The sequence below is a fragment of the Aspergillus clavatus genome, genomic scaffold (genome assembly GCF_000002715.2).
Source record: "Aspergillus clavatus NRRL 1 1099423829804 genomic scaffold, whole genome shotgun sequence".
In the NCBI taxonomy this organism is placed as follows: domain Eukaryota; kingdom Fungi; phylum Ascomycota; class Eurotiomycetes; order Eurotiales; family Aspergillaceae; genus Aspergillus; species Aspergillus clavatus.
In genome coordinates, this window is record NW_001517095.1 from 795,801 (window position 1) to 821,511 (window position 25,711).

Consider the following 25,711-nt stretch of genomic DNA (forward strand, 5'->3'; position numbering starts at 1 on the left):
ACAGCATGAAGTATAAATTTACGTGACCCAGAGCAGTACAACAAGCATAGTCATGAACGTGAAAAAAGAACGAGTCCGACGCAGCGAAAAAAGGTAGATTGATCGAGAGAAAAACCGTGCGGCGGGAACAAGTTTTTGACTCGCAGGTAACCGGACTCTCCTTCTTTTCAGAAAACACAGAAGTGGTAGAGAGCCCACTGCAGCAGCCAGAAAGTTTCAAAAGACCCATCATCTGGTATTGGGCATCTGAAGGGGGCAGATGCTTGATAAAGAAAACATGTTTGCAGAAGAAGAAAAGTTCTTTTTTTTTCATTTCCCAAACAATGATTTAAAACCCCCATGTGATGATCGTGCAAGCCCATAATCTAGTCATGAACCCCAATTTTTCCTTCCATCAGAGTCAAGTCGTCGTCTGGTGGTTGTCCCGTATAAGTACCATACTGAGGATGTTCAGCATGGCCCCCCGACTAGATGATGATGGTGTTGGTATGTTCGATGATCGTCGTCGGATTTCCCCTTCTCATCACCTAATTTCCTCCGCCGGAAAAGTCGCGGTTGATTTAGTTACCGGGGTTGGGGTTCATCTGTAGACGGGAGATGTTAGTGCCTGTGCTTCTTCTGATGTTTCCTTCGCAGGATTTGCAGCCAAATAGAAACCGGATTGTCCAGGACAGTCGTAGGACTCTATCTGACTGGAAATCCCCCAGCGGATTTCAACGTACCTTCCGCTTGCCACCGGTCATGGTGACATTGACGAAACGACGGGTGTACTTGAGGCGCTTCAGAGCACGGCCCTTGGGCTCCTTCTTCTTCTCTTGCTTCTCGACCTGCACAAGTGGAAACAAAACCCATCAGCAAACTATCCCATCGAAGACCTCCTTGGTAGTTCATCGCCCCATTTCGTATCATCCCTGTCATATTTCCTCTCCGTCGCACTTCTCCAGTTCTGTTGGGAGAAAAAAAAAGTCGGTCTCAAAAACCCTCCTCTTCCAAGTGGCGACGATGAACACCTCTCCCATAGCGACACAAAAGGTCCGGAGATCAAAAATTCAGCAACGAGGATAAACCCACCTTAGGAGTCGCAGACTTGACCTTACCCGCACGGGCGAGAGAGCCGTGAACCTTACCCATGACTGCTGGTGATGTGTAGCTTGTCGGATCGAGATGGTAAGTTGACTGAGGTTGACTCTTTCACGGCTTCACTGGACGGGGTGGGATTCGATCGACTCTTGTGGGCAAAGCGCGCTAGGCCCGTAAGCGAGATGGCAAATGATGGGGATTAGTCACGCCGTGGCTGGTGCCTGAGGCAGAAGGCACTGAATATAGCTCTCCAGTGTTACAAGGTTTACGCGCTGGAGGACTTTTCCTTTGACAGATTTTGATGCTATGGTTTTCGAGCAGTATAATCTTAACTAAATTATCTACATCCTTCTCATTCCTTTCTCTACGATCTTGAGCCGACGGTTGCTTGGAGGACCGGCAACCTCGATATCATTACTGAAAGGGTATGGTATAGGTTTGAGCCCTACTGCTATTTATAGTCTAGTGCTACAGGTGGCCGTTAGATTACTGTATTGCATACGCCGCCTTATCGCTATCAGCATCAAGCCATCAACTGCTTCATTGTAAGAAGGTGCATACTCTCAAGAGTCCAGTCTTTACTCCTAAGACTTCACAACCATCAGGTCAAGATACTTCATCTTGCAATGCCTTGTAAAGCTTTGAGGATTCAAAGCAGCTTCTGATCGAAAGTTGCAATAACACCTTATTCACCCGCTATAGACTTGCAGATCCAATCCTCTCTCTTTTCCGTTCATAATATGGATGTCAGTGGCACAACTATCAGGGGTACAAACTGTAGTACATTCTTTGCAACAGGTTTTCGTGACAGCAATGGTTCCAAAGGATGCCCGAAGATATTCTTTCCAGACTGATCATGTGTCTCTCATCTCATCTGCATGGGAGCCATCGTCTATGTACCGTTGGGTCTATTGAGTATATGCTCAGAGCAATAGGTGAAATACTGGAGCGACCTATGCGTACCTACGTGAAAAGATCTTAGTTCATGGGATAACGGGTGGACTTGGGTTGATGGACAGTGGAGGTTCATCCCAGAGTATACAAGCATAAGGAGTGCTTGTCCGAGTTTGGAGTGCTACAGTGCGGAGGTAGTCTGTTGGAAGTTGCGAGGTGGAGAGAAGACTGAAGGCGGCCATATGCTTTCCGGGGTTAAGGTGTAATTGGCAGAGAGCGCGAGAAGTCCAAGAGGGTATGAAGATAAACGCATTGCGGAGAAGTCGATTAAGATCACTTGGAAGATCCTTGGAGCCATATAGAGTATCTACAAACCCAGGCGCGGTGTTTTGGAAAGAAAAGTAAAAGAAGACCTTCATTATCACATCCATTTTTCCATTTCCTGGTAGATACCATGGTGCGCAAATGACAGAAGCCTATCTGAACACCATGCGGGTTGTCTCATCCGCAAGAGTCCATCGCTCGCGTACGCCGATTTGTTGTTGTTTAGAATTTGCGAGGGAAACAAAATTCCAGCTCCGGAAACCTCCCAAAGTCCAACCACAAGAGTCCTCCGCTCGTACTCCCCAGCCCAAGCCTTACTGCCTTCGATCCGTTTAACGAGACTTGGCAGCGACCTTGGGAGCAGAGCCCTTAGCACCCTGCTTGCTCTGGATGCGCTGAGCGGTGCCCTTGGCGGCGCCGGCGGCGGTCTTGGCCTTCTCAGCCTTCTTGCGGCTCTCGGAAGCGGCCTTCTTCTCCTTGGCCTCCTTGATGGCCTGCTGGCGGGCGGCGGCACGGGCCTCAGGGCGCATGCTGCGGCGCTCCTTGATCACATCGAGGGAAGCACCAACGATAGCACGCTGGGACTTGACGGCACGGCGAGTGCGCTTCTTGGCAACCTCCTGTTCAAAGAGAAAAATCTCCCGTCAGCATTTCATCCTTCCAGAATTCACTCGCACAGAACTCGTGATTGTTCCAGCTCTTTTCCCGTCATCGAATTTTCGGCCGGTATTTCCTCCCGTGAGACATTTCCAGTTCACCTAGTCCATGAATCCCATCCGTATCGAACGAATCACGAGCTCTTCACAACGAAAAATCATAAAAAGGAAATCGGTGGCACTGACTTCAGAGATACCCTTCTTGTGCTGGCGACGGTAGAGAACAGTCCAGGCTATCCGGCGAGGGTTCTTGCGCTGGAGGAAAAGGGACTCGGACTTTCCATTCTGGAAGCGGAAGATCTTGCTGTCGCCACGGACGTACAGCTTACCCTATAATTTATAAATCCGACACTATGTTAACCCAGGTCCAGAGAAGTAGCAATGTGGGGGAATTTCATGAATCGAAATGGCGCTCGCAGGGCTGGCGGATATTTGCTGAATTATGGGTTTCTGGAAGGGACAAAACGCACCTTTCCAGGGTAGATCTTCTGACCGCTGAAAGAATCGTCGTAGGTACGCATCTTGAGTGTTGGAGATGCGCAGCCGGTCGGGACGAGGTATTGTCGATTGGCGTTGGGTGGTAAAGTCGATTCGGTCGCTGCGGCGAGCTGTTCGTGAGACTGACACAATTGTGGTGCGGTGCGGAGCCTCGCTAAAGTGCGACACGTGACCTCGGCTGCCCTTGGGTGTCCGCCTTTAACGTCAAGTCTCCTATACCTCGACTGCTATATTCAGGTTGTCATTATCATTCAAGATGAATGCAACAAATTTCCATAAATGCTGCCAATTCGATAATTCTGTAAACTAATACAATACTCTCATTTTTGCCCGTGAATTTTCTCGCTTTTTTTGCCAACAAATTCGAGGTTCATATGCCTGCCAAGTAGGTACCAACATGGAAGGACACTGTCAATGACCAGATGAATCTAGATATGACTTCCAACTGTGTCATGCACTCGGTGTTTACTGGCCCTATGAAAGATAGCCTCAGTAGTCGTGCCAGTCGCAGGCAGCCCAGGGGTCTTTCTTGCACTCCTATCCGAAGGACGGACTGTTAGCATCCTTCAAGCGGATATGATGGGCAGCGAAACATCACCCATTGCTCGCACTTACCTTGCACTGGACATCCTGACAGAGTTCGACTGGACAAATACCCCAGCACGCAGAGCACACATAACGGCCGCAGCCTCCATGGGTGGTGCACAGAGAGAACTTGTTCTGTCCCATGATTGTATTGCCCCGAGCTAAGATCATCTGTAGAATCTCCTTTGCGTGCCGGAAGAGCTCCGTGTCTGGCTTTGCTTCAACGATGGCGCAGCGAGCTGCGCTGTAGATACAGCATGTTTTGCCACAGACTGGGCAGTCACCGCGGCACATGCTGCATCTCATGCTCTTAGCATCCCACCTCTTGGAGATCTGCGCTTTCTTTTCGTGTTCCTTGTTGTCTTCAGACGGCATCTGAATCTCGTTCGCTACGATCTGGCGGATTTCCTTGAGCTGGGAACACGGTCAATTCCACGGAAACCTTCTAGGGGACAAGGAAGTAATACTTACTTTCTGTTCAAGGGCATTCTTGCGATCGAGCTCATTCGCATCTAAGCTGATTAGTTAAATGCACGGTTCGACTTCGATTTCTCAGTGGTTACCAGACTCGACAAGATCCTCTTCTCCGCTTTCTAGTTCCTGCGAGGTATCATTGGATTCGTTCGAGACATCTTGCTCATCAGACTTGTTTTTGGAGTCCAAATCGAGGAAAACATAATCTATAATCGTGCCTTCGGTCAGTATCAAACATGTTGAACACTGTGGAGAGGCAGACATACCACCGGGAGATCTGATGCATTTCACGACATTCCCCTGAGCGGAAGCAAGAGCGGGAGGCTCTTCTGGTTGTTTGGCATCAGGGAAACTTTCCTTCTTTTCCAAAGTGACACCACCAGTAGGCGACTCTGGGGTAGTTCTTCTAGCCATTCTTGCGCCATACTCAATGATCGAGTTAGAACGAGCAGAGCGAGTCACTTCCCCAACGCTGGCTGGAGAAGACGGCGTCTGGGAGCTTTGGCCATCCAGACCGTCTTCAGAGTGGTTGGCGGACATTTTATTATTCAGTTCTCTTCCGAAGATCCCCTTGTGGGATCTTTTTCCTGAATCCTGTCAACGGGTTATCACATGTCCTCTAAGAAGATTCTAAGTAGTGAGAAGCTCGGGATGCAAATATCGAAGAATGAAGTGTGCTTTGAACTCGCCTTCTGCGTCCTCAGTCTTTGGGATCTCAAGTCATTGAAGGCCACTAAAACACGGAACTACGAAAAGAGGAAGTTTCTCCCAGGGAAATGAAAGCGTTCTTACCTTGTGCTTGATGTGTTTTGGGCTCCTGAGATTTCTAGGGGACCTTTTAGCAAAAGGAAAAAGAACAAGAGTGGATCCCTTAAACACACTGAAGGTAAATGCTCAGGGAGTGAGTGACACGCCTCCTGTGAGAACTGTTGCCAGGAGACGATAAGTCTGAAAGAAGTGTTTGTGGGATTCTTGAGCCAGGAGTAGATCCTTGCTCAAGAGTCTTAGGATTCTCGGCGTGATGGTGTGAATTCATGGCCATGTGCTGGATTCAGATGTCGATGAAACGCTGCTGGTGGTGAACAAATTATGGCACGAGATCAATATGTTCTCAGGCCAGCTCCTATGCACTTTGCGACTCCAGGTAGGAAAGAGTGCTCACTGTGTACTGCAGAATATAGAAGATACAAAGTAGCACGGAGCTGCGCATTTGTCAACATGCTCCTATTGAACATCATGATCATAGCCGCCTAAGGAGTAGTGTAGAGAATAGTATATCCAGTGGTTGGCAAGGAACATTCACCAATTTTTTAAGGGCATATCCCTTCACTGTGCGCGTGCGAGTTGGTCTTATCCTTGCTGAAAGAATTATATCCATAGATGTAGAATCAGGAAATTCAACTTATTGAGCCATTTGGAGTACGTTCATGGGCCGAGGCATTTGAGGATCAACTCTCACGCTACAATAGCCTTAAAACTGCCGCTTCCAGAGCTCTTATATCGAGGGTAAGCCAGAAGATTATCATGCTTACATGGAACCATGTGTGCCAAAGAAGAGAGTTGCTACAGAGGATACGTCAGTAGATATATTACGCGCTGGCGAGGATTATTTGCCTAAGTGATCATCTATTGGAGGCTGATGGTCCTATAAGAAAGGGTTTGAGCGATACAAGGTAGTAGACTATAGGCGGTGCCTATATAAGACTCCAGGGGTAATCTCGAGCTGCTCTCCAGCACTAAACAAGCCATTCACAAGGTATTTGCCGTGCTTGGGCAATTTTGCTTCAGCGAAGACACATTTTGCTCGGCACAGGGTGAAAATGTAGTATTTCTTCGTGGTCACATAACAGTGGTCTTCCTCAGGTATTCGTCAGAGTAAGATGAATTGTAGTTGTCCAGAGTCTAAGTCATTGCATGGGTTCTTGTCCACTCCTTCGCAGTCTGTATCGCTGCTTGCTCATCCTCCTTCCAGCGCTGAGCGACATCGTTTGCGAGCGGATCATCCGGGTTGGGAGCTCCAAGCAAGGCCTGGATTGATAGGAGAATCGTGCGAATTTGTAAAGCAGGGGACCAGTTGTCTGATGCAGCATTAGAAACGGGACGTTCCTACATCACCGAGTGACTTATGGCTAACTTACTCTTGAGAACATCTAAGCAAATACGTCCAAGGCGATCAATGTTAGGGTGATAGATCTTGGTCAAGAAACGGATCTTCGGCGGGGTCATTGGATAATCCTCTGGTAGAAACAGCTCGAGACGGAAGATTCCACCTGCTCATGGGATTAGATCTCCACTCCATTCCCATAATGTTTCCTCGAGCTCGTACCTTCGTATGGGGATTGAGCTGGTCCGTGAATCGATACATCGAAATATCGCAGATTGTCTTCGTGAGGAACAGCGTTGATACCAGGGACCCTTGGAGGAGAACATGTCAGTCTCCCACACCCCAGTCACAGTACTATCATCAACCACAACTTACGGCTCTGCCATAAGACGCTCCGTCTCCTTCACAATCCGCTTTGGCAACGCCATGATGAACCACCAAAGGGGAAAAGCTTATCGCGACCCGTGTTTCCGCAGTTGTTGATATCGATGGTGGGGGTATATGACGTTGATTTCTCGATGTTTCTGATTAGAGATGGGAACAGGAACACAGAGAAAGCCCAGAAAAAGGACTGAGTGCAAGCGATGAGGGGATCAAATCAGGAAAGAATCAATTAGACCCCGTCGGAATAGCCTCCTGTACGGAATAGAAGAAATTAGAAACCGACGTAACCGTCAGAGGGGCATTTGGAGGTCCGGGGGTTGACCGCCTTCCATATTGAAAACCGACTGATCTGCCCCGGCTGCCCATAAAGACATGTAACGCAGAAACCGCTCGAACAGGCTTAACGTGGATCTCCACAGCAGAGTTGCGGAGATAAGGGCAGGTACTGGGACTCTGGGAGTTGTCACTGTCCAGGACTCCAGAGCCACAGTTCGCGTACATATATCTAGTCAGTCCGGAGTTTTTTGAGCGTCGGTCTTTATCAATTTATCACTTCTCTTCATCGAAGGTGCGTCAAGTACTCTTACATGAAAAACAAATATGTGCTCATCCGAATTGGGGTCATTATAGCAGCTCTCGAGGAAATTGAGAACACCAACCAGTTCATGCGGATATCTTGCATTTGGTCATGCATCGGGAATAACGAAATGCGCGCAATTAGACGTTTCAAGGATCGATTTGTCGCATAATTGATGGCTAAGTGCCAACTTCTTCCGAGATGAAAATACCGCGCATCTTCCCATCAGTCAATGTCTCCTTGTGCAATACCCCGGAGCTCACGTCTTAAGTTCAATTCAAGCGTGGAGGAGAGTGCGGATACGGAAGCAAATATTGGGGCCATGGAGCCTAGACCTTTGGCTTCGGCCTTTGAGAGTCCTACCTTTGGGGAAGACAGCTCATTCCACGTGGAGCAACCAGTCGGTTCTGCGTCGATATCGCCATGCGGTCGAGATGTTGTACTAGCTTCAAAGGAGGGTCTGCATATCATTGACTTAGATTCCCCATATTCGCCTCCGCGTTATCTTCCTCATCATACACCATGGGAAGTTGCCGATGTCCAGTGGTCTCCGTTTGCCGCTCGCGATTATTGGATCGTTAGCACATCAAACCAGAAGGCACTCGTATGGAATCTGGCAATGCAGAGCTGGGAAAACCCCATAGAACATGTCTTGCATGCTCACACTCGAGCTATCACCGACATTAATTTCTCCGCTCACCACCCTGACACTTTGGCAACATGTGCTGTCGATAGTTTCGTTCACTGCTGGGATCTACGCACTCCATCGAGACCTGTCATCTCGTTCTCGGACTGGTTCGCCGGCGCTACGCAAGTCAAATGGAACCGGCAGGACCCTAATGTAATAGCCAGTTCGCATGATAGATTTCTTCGAATATGGGACAAGAGGATGGGTGCCTACCCGATCAAATCTATCGAGGCCCACAACACAAAGATTTATGGTGTGGATTGGAACAGAGTTCGACCAGGTGCGCTGGTGACCTGCTCACTGGATAAAACAATTAAATTCTGGGACTACATGGTAGAAGGTGAAGCCCCAGAGAAGGTCATAACAACCCCCTTCCCTGTGTGGCGGGCACGAAATACACCCTTTGGCTGGGGTGTCTTGGCTATGCCCCAGAGAGGTAACAGTGATCTTCACCTCTATAGCCGCAGATCAGGTGAAGGGATCAATTTGACAGAGAATCTTCCGTTGGTGCACAGTTTTCCGGGACATAAAGGTCAAGTAAAGGAATTCCTTTGGAGAGCACGTGGAGGTGTGGCCGATGGAATTGATCACAGGGAATTTCAACTCGTGTCATGGGGCACTGACAGGGAGCTTCGTCTACACAGAGTTGATCCGGATATTCTTCAACGAATTGGCTACGAAAAAGGGAGGTCATTTATCTCAACATTGAACGTCACTCGGCAGGGATCAGTCTACAGGAGCTTCCGTGATATTGCTAGCCATGATGAATACAGCGAGACCAATTCTGTTCTGTCACCTACTCCTAAGCACGGTGGTGGCACGGGGCCCAACACGATCTCTGTTCCTTACGCTCACACGTGGACTCAGGGAGGCAATGCAGACTCTCGAGTTGGCATGCAAGGGAGGTCAAACTTCCGAGCTGATACTAATCCTATCTCGTGGATGCGTGGTGTGAAAATCTCGGGATGGGATATCGAGACATTGGGTGACGAGATAACACACGTGGGAGAGAAATTCACCAAGGTGGCATTTGAGTCGGTGGATGTTCGGCAACGGAAAGCAACGATATCCTTACATGGGCCATGGGGTGCAGATGGGGCATCCCTGTTCCTCAAAGTGGACATCAAATTTCCAGTCGACTATCCCAAAGCTTCAATGCCCACATTTAGCGTGCAGAAGACAGCCGCTGTCACTGGCCAGCTTGCCGATAAAATTATTAGCGAACTACGAACAATCGCGGAGACGTATCTATCCCATAAGAGAGGCTGTCTCGAAGGCGTTGTTCGCTATCTCTTAGGAGAAAGCAGCTTAGAAGAAAGCATAGCTTACATATTAGGTGAAACGGCCGAAACAGTCAAATCTCCCATCAATGGTGAACTTGGAGGCGATGAGTCAAGCGACGAAGATGAAGTGGGAATGTCCCAGAGTCAAGAATTGGGCATGAGTTCTGAGCTCTTACGCCCAGTCAATGCCAATGTGATGGTTCCTGTACCCAAAGCATGTGGCGCTCTTTGGGCCACCGACGGCCGCTTAGTGTGCTTTTTTCCTCACAAGAAAGACAAATCAGCATCCCTGATAGAGAATCTAGGACTCAGAGAGATGACAAGGCTCTCAAGAGCGGATAAAGTCTTTGAAGGATTTGGTCGCATTCAGACAAGCTCTCCCGGCCCGAAAAACAGTGGCACACTTACGAGTACTGACGATGGCGGCTCGGAATATTCTGACGACTCGGACGCTGAGACATCTAGCTCTTCAGGATCATCTGACATGCTGTCGGGCTTGCAAACACGATTCCCGACTCCTCCAACATGGCGCAGCGCGGGCAGTCTGGGAATCTACCGGCCAAGATCTACGGATAACTCACAACGATCAACCGCGGGAGGAACAACGGCTAAGTCCGAATCAATGCAAAATATCATATCGATACATGATTTCAGTGATCTGCTACCGGCAAAGCGCGAACTAGCCAGAAGATACCGAATCTGTGGTAAGGTCACTGATGTATGCGCTCACAATGCTTCTGCGGCTCTCGATCTTGGCTATCACGAATTGGCGCAAATCTGGGGGCTGGTCAAGCTAGTCTTGCACAATCAAAACGACCCACTGTCCTCACCCATGGCAGGTGGGATTGATAGCCCGTCCGATGTCCGGAGGAGGGATAGTGCGGTTGACTTGAGCTTTGACGTTAACTCAGAGCAGAGCCGCAAGGTAATGAACAACAGCGCCACCCAATGGGGAGATCATCCATTTGGCGGACAGTGGATGATTCCTTCTCTTCTCGATCACTTCGAACGAATTGGCGATGTGCAAATGATCGCCATGCTCTCCTGCGTTCTCCAGGAGCCGAACGCTGGAGGACTCTCGAAAGAGGCAACCAATATTACTGAGGCAGTCTCGAAACGGACAGAACAGCAATTATTTTCAGCGGGCTTTTACCCTCCACAGACGACCACGCAGAACAAGTCGCAGGCTGTAACGCCACTTGCTTCTACACCAAAGGAGGGTCATCCGACTCCAATCACCCACAGCTCTGGGCGATCCTCTTCTGAGATCTGGCGTGCCGATGCAACTCCGCCATATTCAACAGGCACAACCCCTCCATTAGCTTCTCGAGGCGGCCCTTTTACCGCAGACAGGAAGACCTTGAGCCAGCATATCTCTATAGCTGCCTCCCCTGATCAACAATCGCAGCCACGAAGCGGTTCAGGATTCGGTTCTGTGCTCGCGTCTTCCTTCTCACGTTCTTTTACCTTTGGGCCTTCATCTGCCTCACCGCCTACGGTAGCTTTGAATAAGAAGAAGCAAAGTCCAAATGGCAGTCTAAATGCGAACGTTGCAACAGGGGCTTGGGTTGTAAATGCCTTTGCTGGGAAGCCTATGACGGCTGTTCCCGGTTATCTCAATACATCAACTGCGCTTACGTCACAAACCCATTCCGATTCAGATAGTGAAAGGCTCGTTCAGCATCCGAAAGCACCAAAACTCAAGGTTGTGCTAAAGAATCAAGGTGATTTTGATTGGGAAAAAGGTATTCGCAAAAGTACTCCGATTCCAACTCTTGATCCGAACAAGGAAGAATTATATAAAGCCTATCGCGTTGCATATGCACATTTGCTTTCCATTTGGGGCCTTCCAGTTCAGCGCAGCGAGGTTCTCAAGATTGGAAGAAGCGAAAGTCGTTTCAAAGATGTAGTTTCACGTGCAAGAAGTCACAGTCAGGAAACATCCTTTTCGCTTCCGAGTCTGAGCCGCAGAGACTCACAGGTGATAGATGCTGATGCGGATGACCAGGGACTGGGAATTCAACGGCACTGCTATAGGTGCGGCCAAGCCTTGCAGACGTCTATCTTCATGCCTTCGGTGACCGAGGCCAGTGTGAAGAACCAGTCGAAAGAGGGCTCCTCAGCCATCGTTTGCCAGAACTGTAAGCCTAAACGACCACTTCCTCTCAAGCTTCCCTGCGTCATATGCGGCGAAGTGGTGGAAGGAATGCTCATCCCCTGCCTGAAATGTGGCCACGTGAGCTGCTTCGAGTGCCACCGCGACTGGTTCTCAATCACTGCATCAGAAGTACAGGGTGATCAAGAAGGTGCCAAATCAGATACTGCTAATGGCGAGCAAGATTTTCAAACTTGTCCCAGCGGTTGCGGTTGCAATTGCTCAGAGCATATACCCTCAGATATACCCACGCCACTGCATCCGTCGACTCCGCCGCTTGACGGTGACATCTCACCTACCAATACCCGAAGCAAACGGCCTGACATACCAGCACGACATAGCGACCAGGTATCTAACGTGGGCCAGCACGAAGACGATCTCCTGGGGCAATGGCAAGAATCACCATTTGCATCTCTGGCTCGTGGACTTGGGGGAGGCCTCAGCCGGGGTCTTCGCGTGAAAGACGAAAGGCGGAAATCTCGACCGGCGAGCACTACTTTTATACCAAAGAAGTCTTCCATGAACCAGGTTGAGAGTGGAGATTAGATGATGTGAGCTGTCCAAGCCCTGAGTCTGGTGATTTGTGTCTTGCACGTCACTGTTTATATACCCCTGAGTTTACCTGATCTGTTTTCTTTTTGCATGGGCGTCTCACAGCATTAACGAGTATCCTTTTTCTTGAACACCTGTGGACTCTGTTTGTCAAAGTTATATACCTATCAGGGGACAGTTTCCCTGTGCTTCATTAACACTGTTTAATTGGATGTATCTGGATTGCATTTTCATCTCATGAACTCCGTTCAATCATCAACTGGGGTAGCATAGTATTCCCGTCACACTGCAAGCATGATTTCATCCAAGCACCTAAGACTAGATCACACGCAATCATTCATTCCCTCCTCTTAGTGCATCACCACAGCAACATGGTCATCCATGTACTGACTGATACTGCCCAAGAAGCAAGCAGCGAGGATCGACACCCCACCAAACCCAATACTAGCGTAGTACACCCACTTGTAGCTTTCCGCGTACGCAAGCTGCCCAGCCGTCACAACCGCCTGATACGCCGTCTCATTGTTCCCGATGCCGGGGATATGCCGCAGAGCCGGCAAGAGCGACGCGCCGGTCAACTCGATCGCCTCCGCGATGTACGTGGCATTGGTGATGTTGAGTTTCGTGACCATGACGCCGCCGATGAAGTGCTTTGCGTTGGAGACGAACTTGGAGATGAAGATGTTGTAGTAGATCGTGTAGCCGATACTGCCGCCGATGACGCGGATGGAGAGCGTGAGGGCTGAGATTGTGGCGATGAGGTCCTGGGTTGAGGTAGGCTGGTTAGTGGTGTGTTTTTCTGTGAGAGGGGGAGATGGGGTGGAGGGTATAGCATACGTCCGGGCAGATGATCGTCGTGATGATGGAGGCAGGCACGACAATGCCTCCGATCCCGAGACCAGCGAGGACGAGCACGCCCCAGAGCTGATAGAGGTTGTCTATCCTGGCGATGGACATGGCGCCGCAGCCTGTGGGGATGGTGGATTGTGTTAGCCAGGGAGGGAGTCTATGGGAGAACTAGGATGGGCAAGAAGACGGACCTGCTGTCATGAGGATACTGCTGATAATCAGTAATTCCTTATTGTGGCCGCGGAGGACGCTCAGAAGCCACAGGACGATGCAGGCACCGCCCATGATGGCGAAGCCGACGGGCAAGCTGCGAACGCCGACTGCGACGGGGTCGTGGCCGAACTGGTTGAATGACTGCGTCGGCCAGAACATGATGACGGAGAAGAAGTTCGCGCCCGAGATGAATGTGATGACCAAGGTCAGACCTAGGGTCCGGGGTTCTTGCTTCAGGCGAGTCGGGAAGATGGGGTACTTGGCAGCGTAGATTTCCCAAAAAGCGAAGGCGACTAGGAGCACGAATCCAAGGATAAGGGGAGCGAGAACATGGGCGGATGTCCAGGGGTACTGAAGGGAGGATTGTCAAATGCTGATCACTGTTGGGTCGGGAGGCTGTTGGTAATGAAACATACCTGGTACCCTCCCCATTGCATGCCTGCCAGGAATAAAATCAAACCGGTGATGCTCAGGAACCCTCCGACAAAGTCAATGCGCTTCAGCATCTCCGAGCTGCTCAGTCCCTGCGAGTTGACTCTTGGAGGAGGGAAGTAGAAGAATACTGTGGCCAACAGCCCGAAGCCACCCCAGGCACCACAGAACGCTCCGACATAGCGCCAGCCGCTATGCGCTGCGATGAGCTGAGCCCATAGAACGGAGGGGCAGAAGGGCAGGATAGTGAAAATCAAGATGGCAACGTATTTGCCGCGTTGGCGAGTAGGCGCCATCTCTGAGGTTGCAGCCAAAGCCGTCAGCTCGTTAACACCAGCGCCAGCACCGGCGATGGCCATTCCAGCTATACCCATTCGTTAGTAGCTTTCAATGAGATGTATTTGTGTAAGGATGGAGAAAATCGGCCTCATACCAATGAATATGTTCATCGTTTGAGCCGTGCTACTGACAATCATGCCGAGACACACAAGGGAGGCACCGATGATAGCAACATAACGGCGACCGATCAAATCAGACAAGGAGCCAACGAAGGGGCATACACCAGCTAGGCCTAGTAGGTTTGCAAGAACCTATACAATGTCCATCACGAGTCAGCGCTGACTTGACACTAGAAGGTCATGTTTGACATACAAACCAGATCCATCTATCTGCACCACCGATATCTGCATAAATGTAGGGCGGAATACCTCCTGAAGCAACCATTAGGTTCTGGATTCAGTCGAGACTGGTCTCCAGTAGAAGCTCACCAAACAAATAGACAGGAATTTGGCTTCCAGTCCATAGAAAGGCCATGGCCGTGAAGCCCATGAAACGACGAAAGGTCAACTACATGGAAAAAAGTGATAGTTAGAATCCGATTCGCAAGCTCGCAACATCTTTATGGAACACTTACAGGAATATCTTGACCCTCGCCAGTCTCGGATCCACCATATTCCAGTCCCACAATCTTCTCATCGCTGTTTTTCTGGCTTTCCTGTTTCTCGATGGCCATCTGTCCATGAGATTTCTTATCCACCTGAGACCGGCTTGAATGGTCGGTAGTCTCCATGGTGGCTCAGAGTAACACAAAGAAAGTCGAAACGAGGGGTGAGACAAGAGAAGAGAGATCCCTGGGCCAGAATGCTGTAATGCGAAATGATCTGGTAGTCTTAAAGAGGGAAAAGCAAAGCGATCCGTCGATCACCATGAAAGACCGCGCATCTTATATGTTTCCCTGTTCCTTAGAAGACAATAGGAAAGGCGACCCACGCCAGAAACCTAGCACACAGTAGACTTCGCGATAGGAATGCTTGTTAGAGTCGTGAGTGGAGACGGGAAGTCACATCGAGTGAAGAGTGAATAGTGAATTTATGAATTGACCCCAAGCGGAGAGTAGATGCAGCCAAGCAAATCTGGTTAAATCAGTTTTCCTTCCAAAGGATCTCGAAATTTCCAAAAGGCTCTGGCGGGGATACTTCCCATTCGAGTCGCAACCGAGGTATGTTCTGGGATTCTGGTGCGACTACTATTTCGATGATTTCCGATGAGGGAGTGATTGGACTCATCTGGGCCGACAAGATTGCGGGGGCAAGCGAAAGAATGAGGGGGAAAACATGGGATAGTACTAGTATGAGTAGTATGGAAATCAAGATAGTCAAGAGAGTACTATAGCCATGGTTATGGAGACTGGGGATGCTTGATCCCAGTCTCCAGCCAACGCCACGAGAGGATAGAGTTCATAGTCATACCGCTAATTAGAGGAACAGAAGAAGAGGAGTTCGCAGCAGCCCAAGCACTGGATAGTTATGAGGGGAAGAAGTCGACCACCTACTTGGTTGCTCACGGGGGTGGATCAGAGCCTACTACGAGTATGGACTATGGAGTAGTTGTGACTTTAGGCAGGATAAGAGAGAGTCTAGTTAGACTAGTTAGACTGATGAGCGATACCCCGGAATTTCCCCGGGTTTTTCTATGGGTCAAAGTAGTCCCATCCATCTACATACACAGAGCTATATACATGCTTCATACTTTAGCCAACATCCTGCTAGAAGGTAGACCGGTAGCTAGTTTACAGACAATACAGGGCATTCTCTCTAATAACTAATAATGTCATAGAATGCCCCCTCCCCTTGGTGGTAGGACGCAATGCGCTCCCTTTGCCGAGACAATTTCCGTCATCTGATGTGGTTTGAACACACCGATCAACAGCATCAGGAGACGTTTCGATGGCCTTCAGCCATAGAGCTTGCTTAGGCTCAAAATCGTTCCCCAACCGTCCGTAACTTGAATCCTTTAGGAACAACGAAAAGCGCCGAGGCTTGAGCACATATCCTGCCAACCGGATCGCGGACCTCCCCCGTCACATAGGCCTTGCGATCAGAGCTCTTTTCTGGGTCTACCGTAGCGTGACAGGTGTAAAAATTCCCCGAGTATACCGGAGCACGATAATTAATCTCGAGGTTGGCTGTCACCCCAGTGCGCTCTGGGAGATGGCGTATCGCAGCACGCCCCAGATTTTCGTCGAGAACTGCCGCTATAGCGCCACCGTGGACGACTGTTGGCCATCCCTCAAGGCCTGACCCTAGATATACCACGCTAACCACAGTCTTCTCCTTCTCGTTCCAGAATACTTTCTGTAAGACAGCGATCTGATTAGCCTAATACCCTTGACTTCCGAGGTTGATCTGACGTTGTTTTCGGCACTTCGAGAGCTCGGTAAATACGCAAGCTCGGTAAGAATCCCCAATCTGCCGGCCAAGACAAATCTCATCCCGACGACACACGCTGATTGCATCGGTTCCCTTCAAACACCGATCACACGGATATTCAGAAAGAAAGCAAAGGGGAAAAACCAAAAAAAAAGGAACGAACCTGCAGCGCCAACCCTCGACTTCCACGAAGCGGACCAGATGTAAACCTGCGCGCCAGAAGCTCCTCTGTAATATCCTCGTAGACGTTGGATTCCACAAAGTCTGGGTTCTTTCGTAATTCGCGCACAATTGGAAGTCCGTCCTCGTACACGCGATAGATCTCCTCCAGCTTGGCTGCATCTTCCACTGTTCCAGGCAACGCCGGCGGAGAGATTTTCTCATCCACCAATTTCCCGGCAGCGACACCAAGACCCCCGAATATCCCTGCGTAAATGAGTCGCCGAGGCCATTTCGACTTGATGGCTGCGCTGTTTGAGGCAATGGTGCTGGCGTGTCGCGACAATTGCAGCTGCGATCGGTACACTGGTGCTAATTGGGTAGTGATGCAGCGTAATCGAGACTGCCAGATTCTGAGAGTGCCGAACATCTTGGTCACATTGCAATCTTGCGGTGGAGATCGCTATCGCAATTTATCTGGAAACGAGCCATGACGGGGGAAACAGTCTAATTGCCGAGGTCGACCCCCAGTTATATCACGTGACATTGGTTTCAAAATTGGCTCTCTATCACCTCTACCGATCACTGGAAGGCTTTTTGACTTGTGTGATATTGGTGCTACACATTTCTCAAATACTGCTCTTCTCCTAGGATATATGCTACACATACCAAGGCAGCGAAGAACCTTACAACAGCTCATTAGTCAAGCGTATTGCAACATTGGTCTAGTGAGCGCAAAAAAGCTCTGATTGAATTCTTCATGAGTCGTTATGTACCGAGCTTCGATCATCTAAACATAAATGCAGGCAAGTTTATTATTCTTGTCGACCTCTCTGAGGTAATGGGAACGGCTTATTCGGCTGTGGGCAAGTCAACAGCGCGGTACAGGAGAATCAAAGCAGAATGTGATTCACCTAGTATTGCAAGAATCGATTAGAAATGCCTCGCACAAGAACATTGAATCCGGAAGCTTGAACTTACCACCACCAGCAAGAGTCTCAATCTTCTCTCCCTCCACCTCCGTGACCTTTTCGTCGTTAAACCACCACCATTTTCCGTCATCTTCACCCTTACTATTAGGCTGCTTCTTCACATAAGCTGTGTAGTGCCCGCTGTCGGCGCTGGCGCCCTGGTGCGTGATGACTCCGCGCAACTCATAGAGGCCAGACTTGTTCGACCCAGTGTCTGCGGCAATCTCTGGGCTAACCAGGGCGGACAACTCTTTCTTTGCGACGAGGATCGACGCATTCTTCTCGGCCTCATAATCTGCGTCAGTTTTGAAGACATCAGTCATAGCTGTGTCTCCATCTTTCTCCCCGCCCTTGGTAGCCTCTTTCTTCTCCTCGGTGGCTTGCTTCTTCTGCATGGGTTCCAGACTTGCGTCAGACTCGGCAGCTCTCTTCAGTTCCTCCTCCCGCTGATGAGCAGCCTTTTGACGCTTGCGGGCACGCTCAACATCGACTTCTTCCTTTCGGATGTCTCGTACTTTATCCCTGATGGGGACAAGTTGCTTCTTCAACTCCTCCGTACAAAAGTCCACCACATCTAATTCGGCAGGGAAAGTCACTTTGCGCATAATCTTGGCCTTTTTCTGCGTTTCGCGCTTCCAGAAAAAGCGAACAAAGTGCACAGTAAGGTATTTTGGTAGCCGGGCGATGCGAGAACGTTTGGTGTAGACGGCGTCACGATCCAATGTAGGAGAACGCTTCTCAATTTTCTCTTCGAGACCGGCCAGGATGCCATCATGTAGGTGATTTGTTTCTTTCCCGATGTGGCAATCGAGCTTGTAGAAGATGTCGGAGCTTTCTGTTGGTTGCTCTCCAGCCTCCTTAGCTGCTGGATCATCACATTCCGTGACAGATTCGAATCTGCCAGCAAGATACTTGTCCGCGAAAGAGACCTCTGCAGCAGAGTCTGCTTCTCCCTCTTTGATCATGAGCTTGCTCCGGAGCTGAGTCACAATCTGAGACCAAGCTTCCTCAGCGTCTTGCTGAGCATAACCGTGTCCGTTTCTGTCTTTTTGAGCAAACTGAGGAAAGACACTCCTGAGGGCATTGAGGAATAGCAGTGGTGGGAAACCTTCTTGAGTCTCGGACATCTGTTTGAACAAGTCCCGCAAAGAGGATACAATGTCCATAGAAGCTCCGAGACCACCAAGGCCAAGGCTGCTGAGGTCCGAGAGCCTTGAGCTTGCGGAAGAGCCTGCGCTGGGTCGGTACCTTAGAAGCTCTTGCTGAAGCTCAGGGACGCTTCTCAAGGTCTGCAGGGTGGAGTTGAGGTAGCAAGTATTTCCCAGATTCTGCAAGCCAGCAGGAGTAGCTCCCTCTATTCCGGCAGCTTCAGCTTCGGTCATATCCTCCAGGAATTTGACTTGCTCCTTTGGTCGTTCTACAGCGGCTTGACCGCCTGACGGGGTACCCATCATCATAAATGTCTGGCCCGCTTTCGCATTGAGAGAGGACAAAGGCGCTTCATCCTTGAGTTGGCCTCCTTTGACCAAAATCTTCTGTCTTTCGGGTTCGACTCCAGTCAAGGAGTACATTTGGTATTTGAGCGTCTCGCCATTTGCCGCCGGGTCGAGTTCGACTTCGTGACGTTTGCCCTGGTGCTTCACGATAACTAAGGACCTGACATCAGTAGGAGCTTCAGAAAGTCAAGAAGACGGTTCAAGAGAGCAGGTTTTCATACTTGGTATGGTTGCCATATTGTCCCAGCTCGAAAACGAGATTCGGTCCTCTAGATGTCCTTCTCTTTTGATAGCTGCTGAGTGAGTGGCGTCTAAACAACGGTAATGCCAGAGATGGTCTTCGGGGAAGGCGTGGGGCGGCATGCAAACAAAGCAAACAATCACATACGACATCACCGCCCAGCAGCCTAGTGGGACGTCGTTGGCTCCTGAAGCTGGACTGCTCGATACACTTGCCCGGCCTCAGTGACCTATCTCGTTTCTGTTTCAGTTGCTTAGAGCTGTGCCTTGTTTCCTAACTAGGATCGCAATTCTTGATACCATCGATTCCAGTTGGAAGTGACAGACGGCCCGAGTTTTGAGTGTGCGGAGTAACGTGGAACCATCATACATCGCACTCCCGCTATGGTAGGCCGCATCCATTGATTACTCGGGGATCTGATGCTGAATGTGTACAGTCTCAATCATTGCGCCCATATCTTCAATGCGTTCGGTCTTCCCTTACCGCCGCTCTTGCGATCTCGAACTTCGCTTCGCAAACCTCCGAAAGACACAATGTCCCCGAGATCGAGGCCGCCAGTTCCCCGGAACTCCTCCTGAACCCCCTCACCGTTTCGCGCAATGAAAACGAGAAAGTCTTGATCGAACCCAGTGTAAACAGTGTTCGCGTGAGCATCAGAATTAAGCAGGCAGACGAAATCGAGCATATCCTGGTCCACAAGTTCACCAGATTCTTGACACAACGGGCGGAGTCCTTCTTTATCTTGCGGAGGAAACCCGTGAAGGTATGCATCACATAATTGGAGTTGAGGGCTGAAGGGACGCTCATTTTAACCTAGGGATATGATATCTCTTTCCTAATCACCAACTTCCATACCGAGGCCATGTTGAAGCACAAACTGGTGGACTTTATCATTCAGTTCATGGAGGAAGTAGATAAGGAGATCTCCGAGATGAAGCTCTTCGTATGTGCTGCTAGCCTTGATCTCTCCTCTAAGAGCTTCAATATTTTAACGATCTACAGCTTAATGCCCGCGCTCGTTTCGTTGCCGAGTCCTTCTTGACACCAGTAAGGGACCTTCTTGAAAGACCCTTCGTTATGAACATAACTAACGCGGCTATAGTTCGACTAGATGTGCCATGACCCAATTTACACTCGACATTGATTGCAACAACGCCTCCCTCTCCCGACAGCAAACTTTGTATAGACGATCTAGGCTGGTATAACGAACCGATCACTTTATTGGATGCTTCATTCCTTCCCTGGACCCTCATTTCCATCTCGAAAACAAGTCTCTCTATGAACTCTCTCGCTGTTACAATCCATTTGATTTACCCATGGCAGCTCTGAAGACCATAGCCATCTTCATCACGTATAGTCTCAGCTTCTCTCTTGGACTATCCAATTCCAATTTTAAAGTACTTGTGCCAACAATCCGTATCTATCTATCGCTGTCACTTGCTTGAGACACCTCTCATTACATTCTAGAACCCTACTGGAATGCTTTCTGTAGCTAATATGATACTTTATTAGCGCCAATCTTGCAGTTAGGTCAGGACCGACCCGTATGGCTTTGCTCCATCTCTTCTGTTCATGCCGAGGATGCCCCGACACCTTAATCACCAGTTTCATTCACTTCCTGCTCTTTTGTTGAGAACCAGACCCCCGCCTCCCCCCTAACAGCTGTCAGATCTGCTGTTGGGATGAGATTCTTCAAATTTATCCAATCCTACATTCAGTCATGCGATATATTCTTCTTAGTAGAGCTAAACCTGGCTTGAGCTATAGATATAGAACTTATTGTCAGTCAGTGGGACTCATTGTTTGATTTTCATAGAATCACACTATCTATAATGAACAGTGCATTGCAATGAAGTGAGAGATGAGTGAATGGAAAGCTACTACAGATCTTTTCCTCTCGGCATTCCCATTCACATAGCACTTCTCTTCCCTAATGCTGTTGGTTTTCTTCTGTAGGAAAATTAGACTCTTCCCTTTTCTCATCCCCCAACACCTGATTGCATTCTATCTCCTCTCACACCATGGAGTCAAGGAATGCAGATGACCCATTCGCTGGATACCATCCTGCGTATCCATTTACTCCTCCACCTCTTCAAGACTTCAATATGATCCCCTTTGGCGCGCCAGCCATACCGGGCCAGTATCTGACGCCCCCTGACGCCCGTTCGTCTCATCATTTGGCCCAGCAGGGTCCCTTCCTATACCCTTCTGTCTATTCTATGCAAGACATGTCTTCTGCACTGATTGAACCCAATTCACAGAGTCAGCTGGGCCACAGTGCTCTTTCTACCGGAGCAGCTCGTTTCAGTGGTCTGCCCAGACACAACGATAGCTTCTCATCTGGTTCTCGTTGGCCTCCACGCTCGTCTTTGCAGCAACTGTACAGGATTAATGCCCAGGATCATCCAGAGACCCGCCCGCAGACTACTGATTTTGCCATGTCCTTCGACACTGTCGCTCTAGCCAGTGAAATACCAATCGGAAGCCAGGTGCACCAGATGGTCCCACCTAACTGGGGCGTTGTCAAAATCGCGAATGTAAGTGATCATGTCCATATAACACAAGTCGTCTGGTTGTACCTTGCCTGGGGTTTGGGCTAACATTTGGAGAAGATCCCATATTCAGTTACCAGAAAGGAGATCATCCAGTTCCTTGGCCGCCACGCCCGCCTCATTACTCCCCAGCAGGGTTGTGCTATTCACATAATCATGGAGCGCTCGACCGCGAAGACAATGGACTGCTATGCTGAGTTCCAGAGTGCCGAAGATGCAGAGGATACAGCCACTCGAATCAATAGGATCTATGAAACCGGTCGTGCCCCTCGTCTCGGTAACCGTTCTGTAGACGTTGAAACCAGCTGCCAGGAGGCTCTCTTGAAGGACTTGTTTCCTCGTGCTAAGTGTATTCTCTGGAAGGATGGCATGCCCTTTGCTACCCCCAACACAGATCCCTATTCCACTGGTTTCACGGGATTCTTCACAAGTGAAGAGATCGTTGGTGCTATTCGCCATGCAGAGATACCACATCGGGTAAGTATCCTGTGTTGTCTTCTTGTATGCGAATTCTTCTTATCTGTCAAATGTGCTGACACCACAGTCAGTCTCCTTTTTGTGCCAAGTGCCCTCAGCGTACTTACGAGTCAACAATCAGCACACTTTACAAGGTAGAATGCTTCCCTTCCGCGTGCCACAAGAGACTGATTGCAGAAAGGCCGACTGATTTGTTTCTCCCTTGCCTAGTTCCCATGGTATGCAACCGAGCTGTACACAGTTCATAATCGCAACCAGTTATTCGAGCTCGTCAATCGCCACATTCTCTCTCTTGTGGCCCGGGTCAAACGATCTAACACTGTTGGTCTGGATCAGAGACTGCTGCGCGAGCTTCTCTATGCTGGATTAAATTGTCCCGCGTTCAACGAACGTCAAAAGTACACACTCTGTACCAACTCGGAAGATACTGCGGAGATCATGAAATTTCCAGATATGGGCAAATGGTTCCCATTTGACACGCTTGTCAAGTTGCCCAAGACCGAAGAGAACAGGCTTCTGGTAAGTTCTCCCGTGATGCATCCCGCCCTGGCGGATTTCTGCCTGTGCAAGGAATGTCTGAGTCGAATCGTGTTTAGTACTACGTGAAATTGATTTCAAAGGGCATGCACGAGGACCACGCAGAAGCCATGTTGCCCAACAACTTTCCCGTGTCCAACGTCCATCTTGAGTCTCCTTATGGACGTATCTGGTTTGAATGGCCTTTGAACGCAGCCAAGAGTCTAACTTGGAAAGATGCTGTCGAACATGAGACGAAGATTCTCAACAACCTAGTGTTGACCGGTTGGATAGAAAACTACAAGGAGAATAATTTGAAGTCCGGTCTCATCCCTGAATCTTCTGCCGCTAGCAGCCGCGAATCTCAAAACAATACTATCGTGTCTTCTGGAAGCGACGTCAGCCCGAGCCACATGAGAACATCTACTAGGACCGATATATTCGCGACACCTTCGCGCCGTGCGAGGGACCAAACTGCCAACAGCCCCTTTGCTGGCAATAGTGACGATGGTTGGCGGCGTGCGTTGTTCATGCACTCTTCCAATGGAATACGGGGTAGATTCCCTGGACACCGCAACACTTTGTCCTCTCCTACCTGCCTTCCGTCTACCAGGGACACTTAAAGTCTCAGCAAATCACGCTCACGGGACATCTTGCGGTGCGAGAATTTGTACTGCTTTGGCCAATTGGCTCCGTGAAAGTCGTCTATGGCCGTTTTGACGGTAGCGTCGTCCAGACCGCTATGCATCGAATCTGTTCATTGGGAGGTATTTTTTGCCTGAGTCTTGGTTCCTTTGCGAAAAGTACCCACATCATGATAGTGATGTTCGTCCTTTTTTGTTCCTCAGGTAGTATTATCGACCAAAGGCTTCTGAAAGGATTGACATTCTTTGACGACACGAAGGATGTACTAGATTCAAGTCGTTTCAACGAAACTGGGATTGATGGAGATATTGCGCTGCGGTCTTTTCAAGTGTCACAAAGAACCTTTGGGAGTTGCATGATAGTAAAGATAGCATTCATCGTTCTCTTTCTCTTGCTATCTGGTGCTGATTGATCTTCGTTAGCACAGGCGGATTGGATGTCTTTTTTGATGACATATCATGAATAGATGACGTTTCTTATGTGGGGTGCCTGGAGTTTTCATAATTTAGTCACATCAATGATCTCCCCTGTCTCATGTGTCTCCTTCTCATTATTGGCGTTCTTTTCCTGATCCGCAAGGAGCCTCTTTCTCATAAGGCCTTCCGCTCTTTTCCTTTCCCTGCGTTGATCAGGATCCTCCCAACCCTCCGGTCTAGCCTTTGTCTTCGCCTTCGAAGTACCCAATTGATCAGTAAAATACAAATTGAGAAGAGTTGCCCGAAACCTCTCTTTGCGCTCGCCATTCACGATGAATCGCTCATTTGAGATGTCAATTAGCATCTGGAGATATTCCTCGGAGACAAGACTGCGAATGACAGGCTCTTTGCTACTTGTATCGTCCTCTTCATCAGCATCTTCGCAGTACCCGATAACAGATTCAAGCGACAATCCGGCCGACCGAACAGCAACAATCGGACTCGGGCCGTCCTCGCCTTCAAGGCAACGTAGACTTTGTAGTCCACTCTCACGGAAACCCGAGGTTGCAGCCGCTGACAATACTGGATGGGAATGCTGCAGTGTCGCCGTCATAATGTGGAGAATCTGTGAGTGGGCCGGCATCAGTACAGACTCTGTAGATTGATCGTTTCAATCTGATGAATAACTTCCAACCCATCTTAATAGGTGCCTCAAGGATGGCGTTGGGCACAAATAGAAACATAGCCAAGAAGAGAAGTATCACTAGCGGGAATGAAGAAGAAATGCCAACTCACCATGGGATCATAATGGAATCGCACCAGGCGCGGGGCGTGACCGTCCTGTTTTGTCTTCGGCAGTTTCCCATCTCCAGGAACCATCCCAAATAACTCATGCAGACTTTTCATCGTATTTTCTTGGTGTGAATCATAGCCATTGCTGCTGTCATTCGTTCCATATCCCTTCAAAGGGTCGTGTGACACATATAACCACTTTCCTGCTCCTTTGCCTCCAGAAGGTGCGAACTGCCGTTGCTGCTGCTGCTTTTTCCGTCCTTCCAGGAAGACACTGATGCGTCCAGAGCAGCTGCTGGTAGTCACCAATCCAGGAAGGGTATTGATCTCCTGGATCAAGTCTCGGATCCCCTCATCCACCGATCCTTTTGGGGAGAGATCGGTATACTCTGTCTCCGGTGTTGATAGTTCGGTGAGGATCTTCCGTTTTCGAGACTCGAAGACCTCTGGGATCTTGCCTATCCGAAGCCCACTCATTGGTGCCACTGTTTTAGATTTTCTTTCTTTGCCGGTCACCACGTACTTTTGCAGTTTTGATCGGGGCAAAAGAACGCCAATATGCGTTTGGCTGTTGAACAAGAATCCGAATGTGGCTAGCACGACGCTGACGGATCTTTCTCTTGTACAGAGCGATTGACCAGATCACTATATTAAGATGAGACGAGCGTTACGAGAAAGCATTCAATATCTACAAGAAGGCGAGATCTTGTTCCTTGAAACGTTGCTGCCGATTTGCTTCGCTATCAAATTCTTTCTTCGACGTAGGACGCGCTAAATTTAGCGGTGCGGGAGCTTGTCATAAGTTAACTAACAACCTTTCCGCCTTTTCCACTGCCCCAGAACTAGAAAGTTACCAGCCTCCTGGTTTGTCCTGGTCCCTCTTTGTCCACATGAACCATTTCAGAAGTCGATCAGTCGCTAATTAGCGCTTGCGTAGCCTTTGAGCCTGGCTGTCCGGTCAGCTAGCTGCATTGCAGTCACAAACAGTCT

General features: G+C 49.3%; 11 protein-coding genes across 11 annotated transcripts; 3 read left to right on the forward strand and 8 right to left on the reverse strand.

The window, feature by feature from the left end:
- Nucleotides 1-560: 560 nt before the first annotated feature.
- Nucleotides 561-1,131, reverse strand: ACLA_098020 (40S ribosomal protein eS30; the record flags this gene model as incomplete). Its single annotated transcript, XM_001270285.1, has 3 exons — nt 561-584; nt 723-827; nt 1,072-1,131. The coding sequence occupies 3 exons, from the start codon at nt 1,129-1,131 to the stop codon at nt 561-563; spliced, it is 189 nt and encodes a 62-aa protein (XP_001270286.1).
- A 1,499-nt stretch (nt 1,132-2,630) lies between these two features.
- On the reverse strand, nt 2,631-3,475 carry ACLA_098030 (60S ribosomal protein eL24; the record flags this gene model as incomplete). Its single annotated transcript, XM_001270286.1, has 3 exons — nt 2,631-2,918; nt 3,141-3,284; nt 3,425-3,475. The coding sequence occupies 3 exons, from the start codon at nt 3,473-3,475 to the stop codon at nt 2,631-2,633; spliced, it is 483 nt and encodes a 160-aa protein (XP_001270287.1).
- Nucleotides 3,476-3,941: 466 nt separating this feature from the next.
- ACLA_098040 (uncharacterized protein) lies at nt 3,942-5,051 on the reverse strand (the record flags this gene model as incomplete). The annotated part of the gene is made up of 5 exons (XM_001270287.1): nt 3,942-3,989; nt 4,068-4,451; nt 4,509-4,549; nt 4,601-4,717; nt 4,778-5,051. 5 exons carry the CDS (start codon nt 5,049-5,051, stop codon nt 3,942-3,944), a joined length of 864 nt encoding a protein of 287 aa, XP_001270288.1.
- A 1,362-nt stretch (nt 5,052-6,413) lies between these two features.
- On the reverse strand, nt 6,414-7,043 carry ACLA_098050 (E2 ubiquitin-conjugating protein UBC13; the record flags this gene model as incomplete). Its single annotated transcript, XM_001270288.1, has 4 exons — nt 6,414-6,589; nt 6,650-6,781; nt 6,838-6,926; nt 6,991-7,043. 4 exons carry the CDS (start codon nt 7,041-7,043, stop codon nt 6,414-6,416), a joined length of 450 nt encoding a protein of 149 aa, XP_001270289.1.
- A 765-nt stretch (nt 7,044-7,808) lies between these two features.
- ACLA_098060 (Mtc5p) lies at nt 7,809-12,248 on the forward strand (the record flags this gene model as incomplete). Its single annotated transcript, XM_001270289.1, has 1 exon — nt 7,809-12,248. One exon carries the CDS (start codon nt 7,809-7,811, stop codon nt 12,246-12,248), a length of 4,440 nt encoding a protein of 1,479 aa, XP_001270290.1.
- A 356-nt stretch (nt 12,249-12,604) lies between these two features.
- On the reverse strand, nt 12,605-14,817 carry ACLA_098070 (putative MFS drug efflux pump; the record flags this gene model as incomplete). Its single annotated transcript, XM_001270290.1, has 8 exons — nt 12,605-13,018; nt 13,092-13,222; nt 13,295-13,667; nt 13,733-14,112; nt 14,182-14,338; nt 14,400-14,458; nt 14,516-14,594; nt 14,662-14,817. The coding sequence occupies 8 exons, from the start codon at nt 14,815-14,817 to the stop codon at nt 12,605-12,607; spliced, it is 1,749 nt and encodes a 582-aa protein (XP_001270291.1).
- Nucleotides 14,818-16,003: 1,186 nt separating this feature from the next.
- Nucleotides 16,004-17,045, reverse strand: ACLA_098080 (PaaI family thioesterase; the record flags this gene model as incomplete). The annotated part of the gene is made up of 2 exons (XM_001270291.1): nt 16,004-16,381; nt 16,620-17,045. 2 exons carry the CDS (start codon nt 17,043-17,045, stop codon nt 16,004-16,006), a joined length of 804 nt encoding a protein of 267 aa, XP_001270292.1.
- A 422-nt stretch (nt 17,046-17,467) lies between these two features.
- Nucleotides 17,468-19,319, reverse strand: ACLA_098090 (ubiquitin-specific protease UBP6; the record flags this gene model as incomplete). The annotated part of the gene is made up of 3 exons (XM_001270292.1): nt 17,468-17,529; nt 17,597-19,234; nt 19,304-19,319. 3 exons carry the CDS (start codon nt 19,317-19,319, stop codon nt 17,468-17,470), a joined length of 1,716 nt encoding a protein of 571 aa, XP_001270293.1.
- A 387-nt stretch (nt 19,320-19,706) lies between these two features.
- ACLA_098100 (actin-related protein 2/3 complex subunit 4 family protein) lies at nt 19,707-20,434 on the forward strand (the record flags this gene model as incomplete). Its single annotated transcript, XM_001270293.1, has 5 exons — nt 19,707-19,709; nt 19,760-20,086; nt 20,141-20,266; nt 20,326-20,370; nt 20,426-20,434. The coding sequence occupies 5 exons, from the start codon at nt 19,707-19,709 to the stop codon at nt 20,432-20,434; spliced, it is 510 nt and encodes a 169-aa protein (XP_001270294.1).
- A 910-nt stretch (nt 20,435-21,344) lies between these two features.
- Nucleotides 21,345-23,491, forward strand: ACLA_098110 (uncharacterized protein; the record flags this gene model as incomplete). Its single annotated transcript, XM_001270294.1, has 5 exons — nt 21,345-21,860; nt 21,936-22,352; nt 22,424-22,486; nt 22,563-22,871; nt 22,949-23,491. The coding sequence occupies 5 exons, from the start codon at nt 21,345-21,347 to the stop codon at nt 23,489-23,491; spliced, it is 1,848 nt and encodes a 615-aa protein (XP_001270295.1).
- Nucleotides 23,492-24,011: 520 nt separating this feature from the next.
- ACLA_098120 (tRNA wybutosine-synthesizing 3 family protein) lies at nt 24,012-25,198 on the reverse strand (the record flags this gene model as incomplete). The annotated part of the gene is made up of 2 exons (XM_001270295.1): nt 24,012-24,554; nt 24,725-25,198. 2 exons carry the CDS (start codon nt 25,196-25,198, stop codon nt 24,012-24,014), a joined length of 1,017 nt encoding a protein of 338 aa, XP_001270296.1.
- Nucleotides 25,199-25,711: the final 513 nt, after the last annotated feature.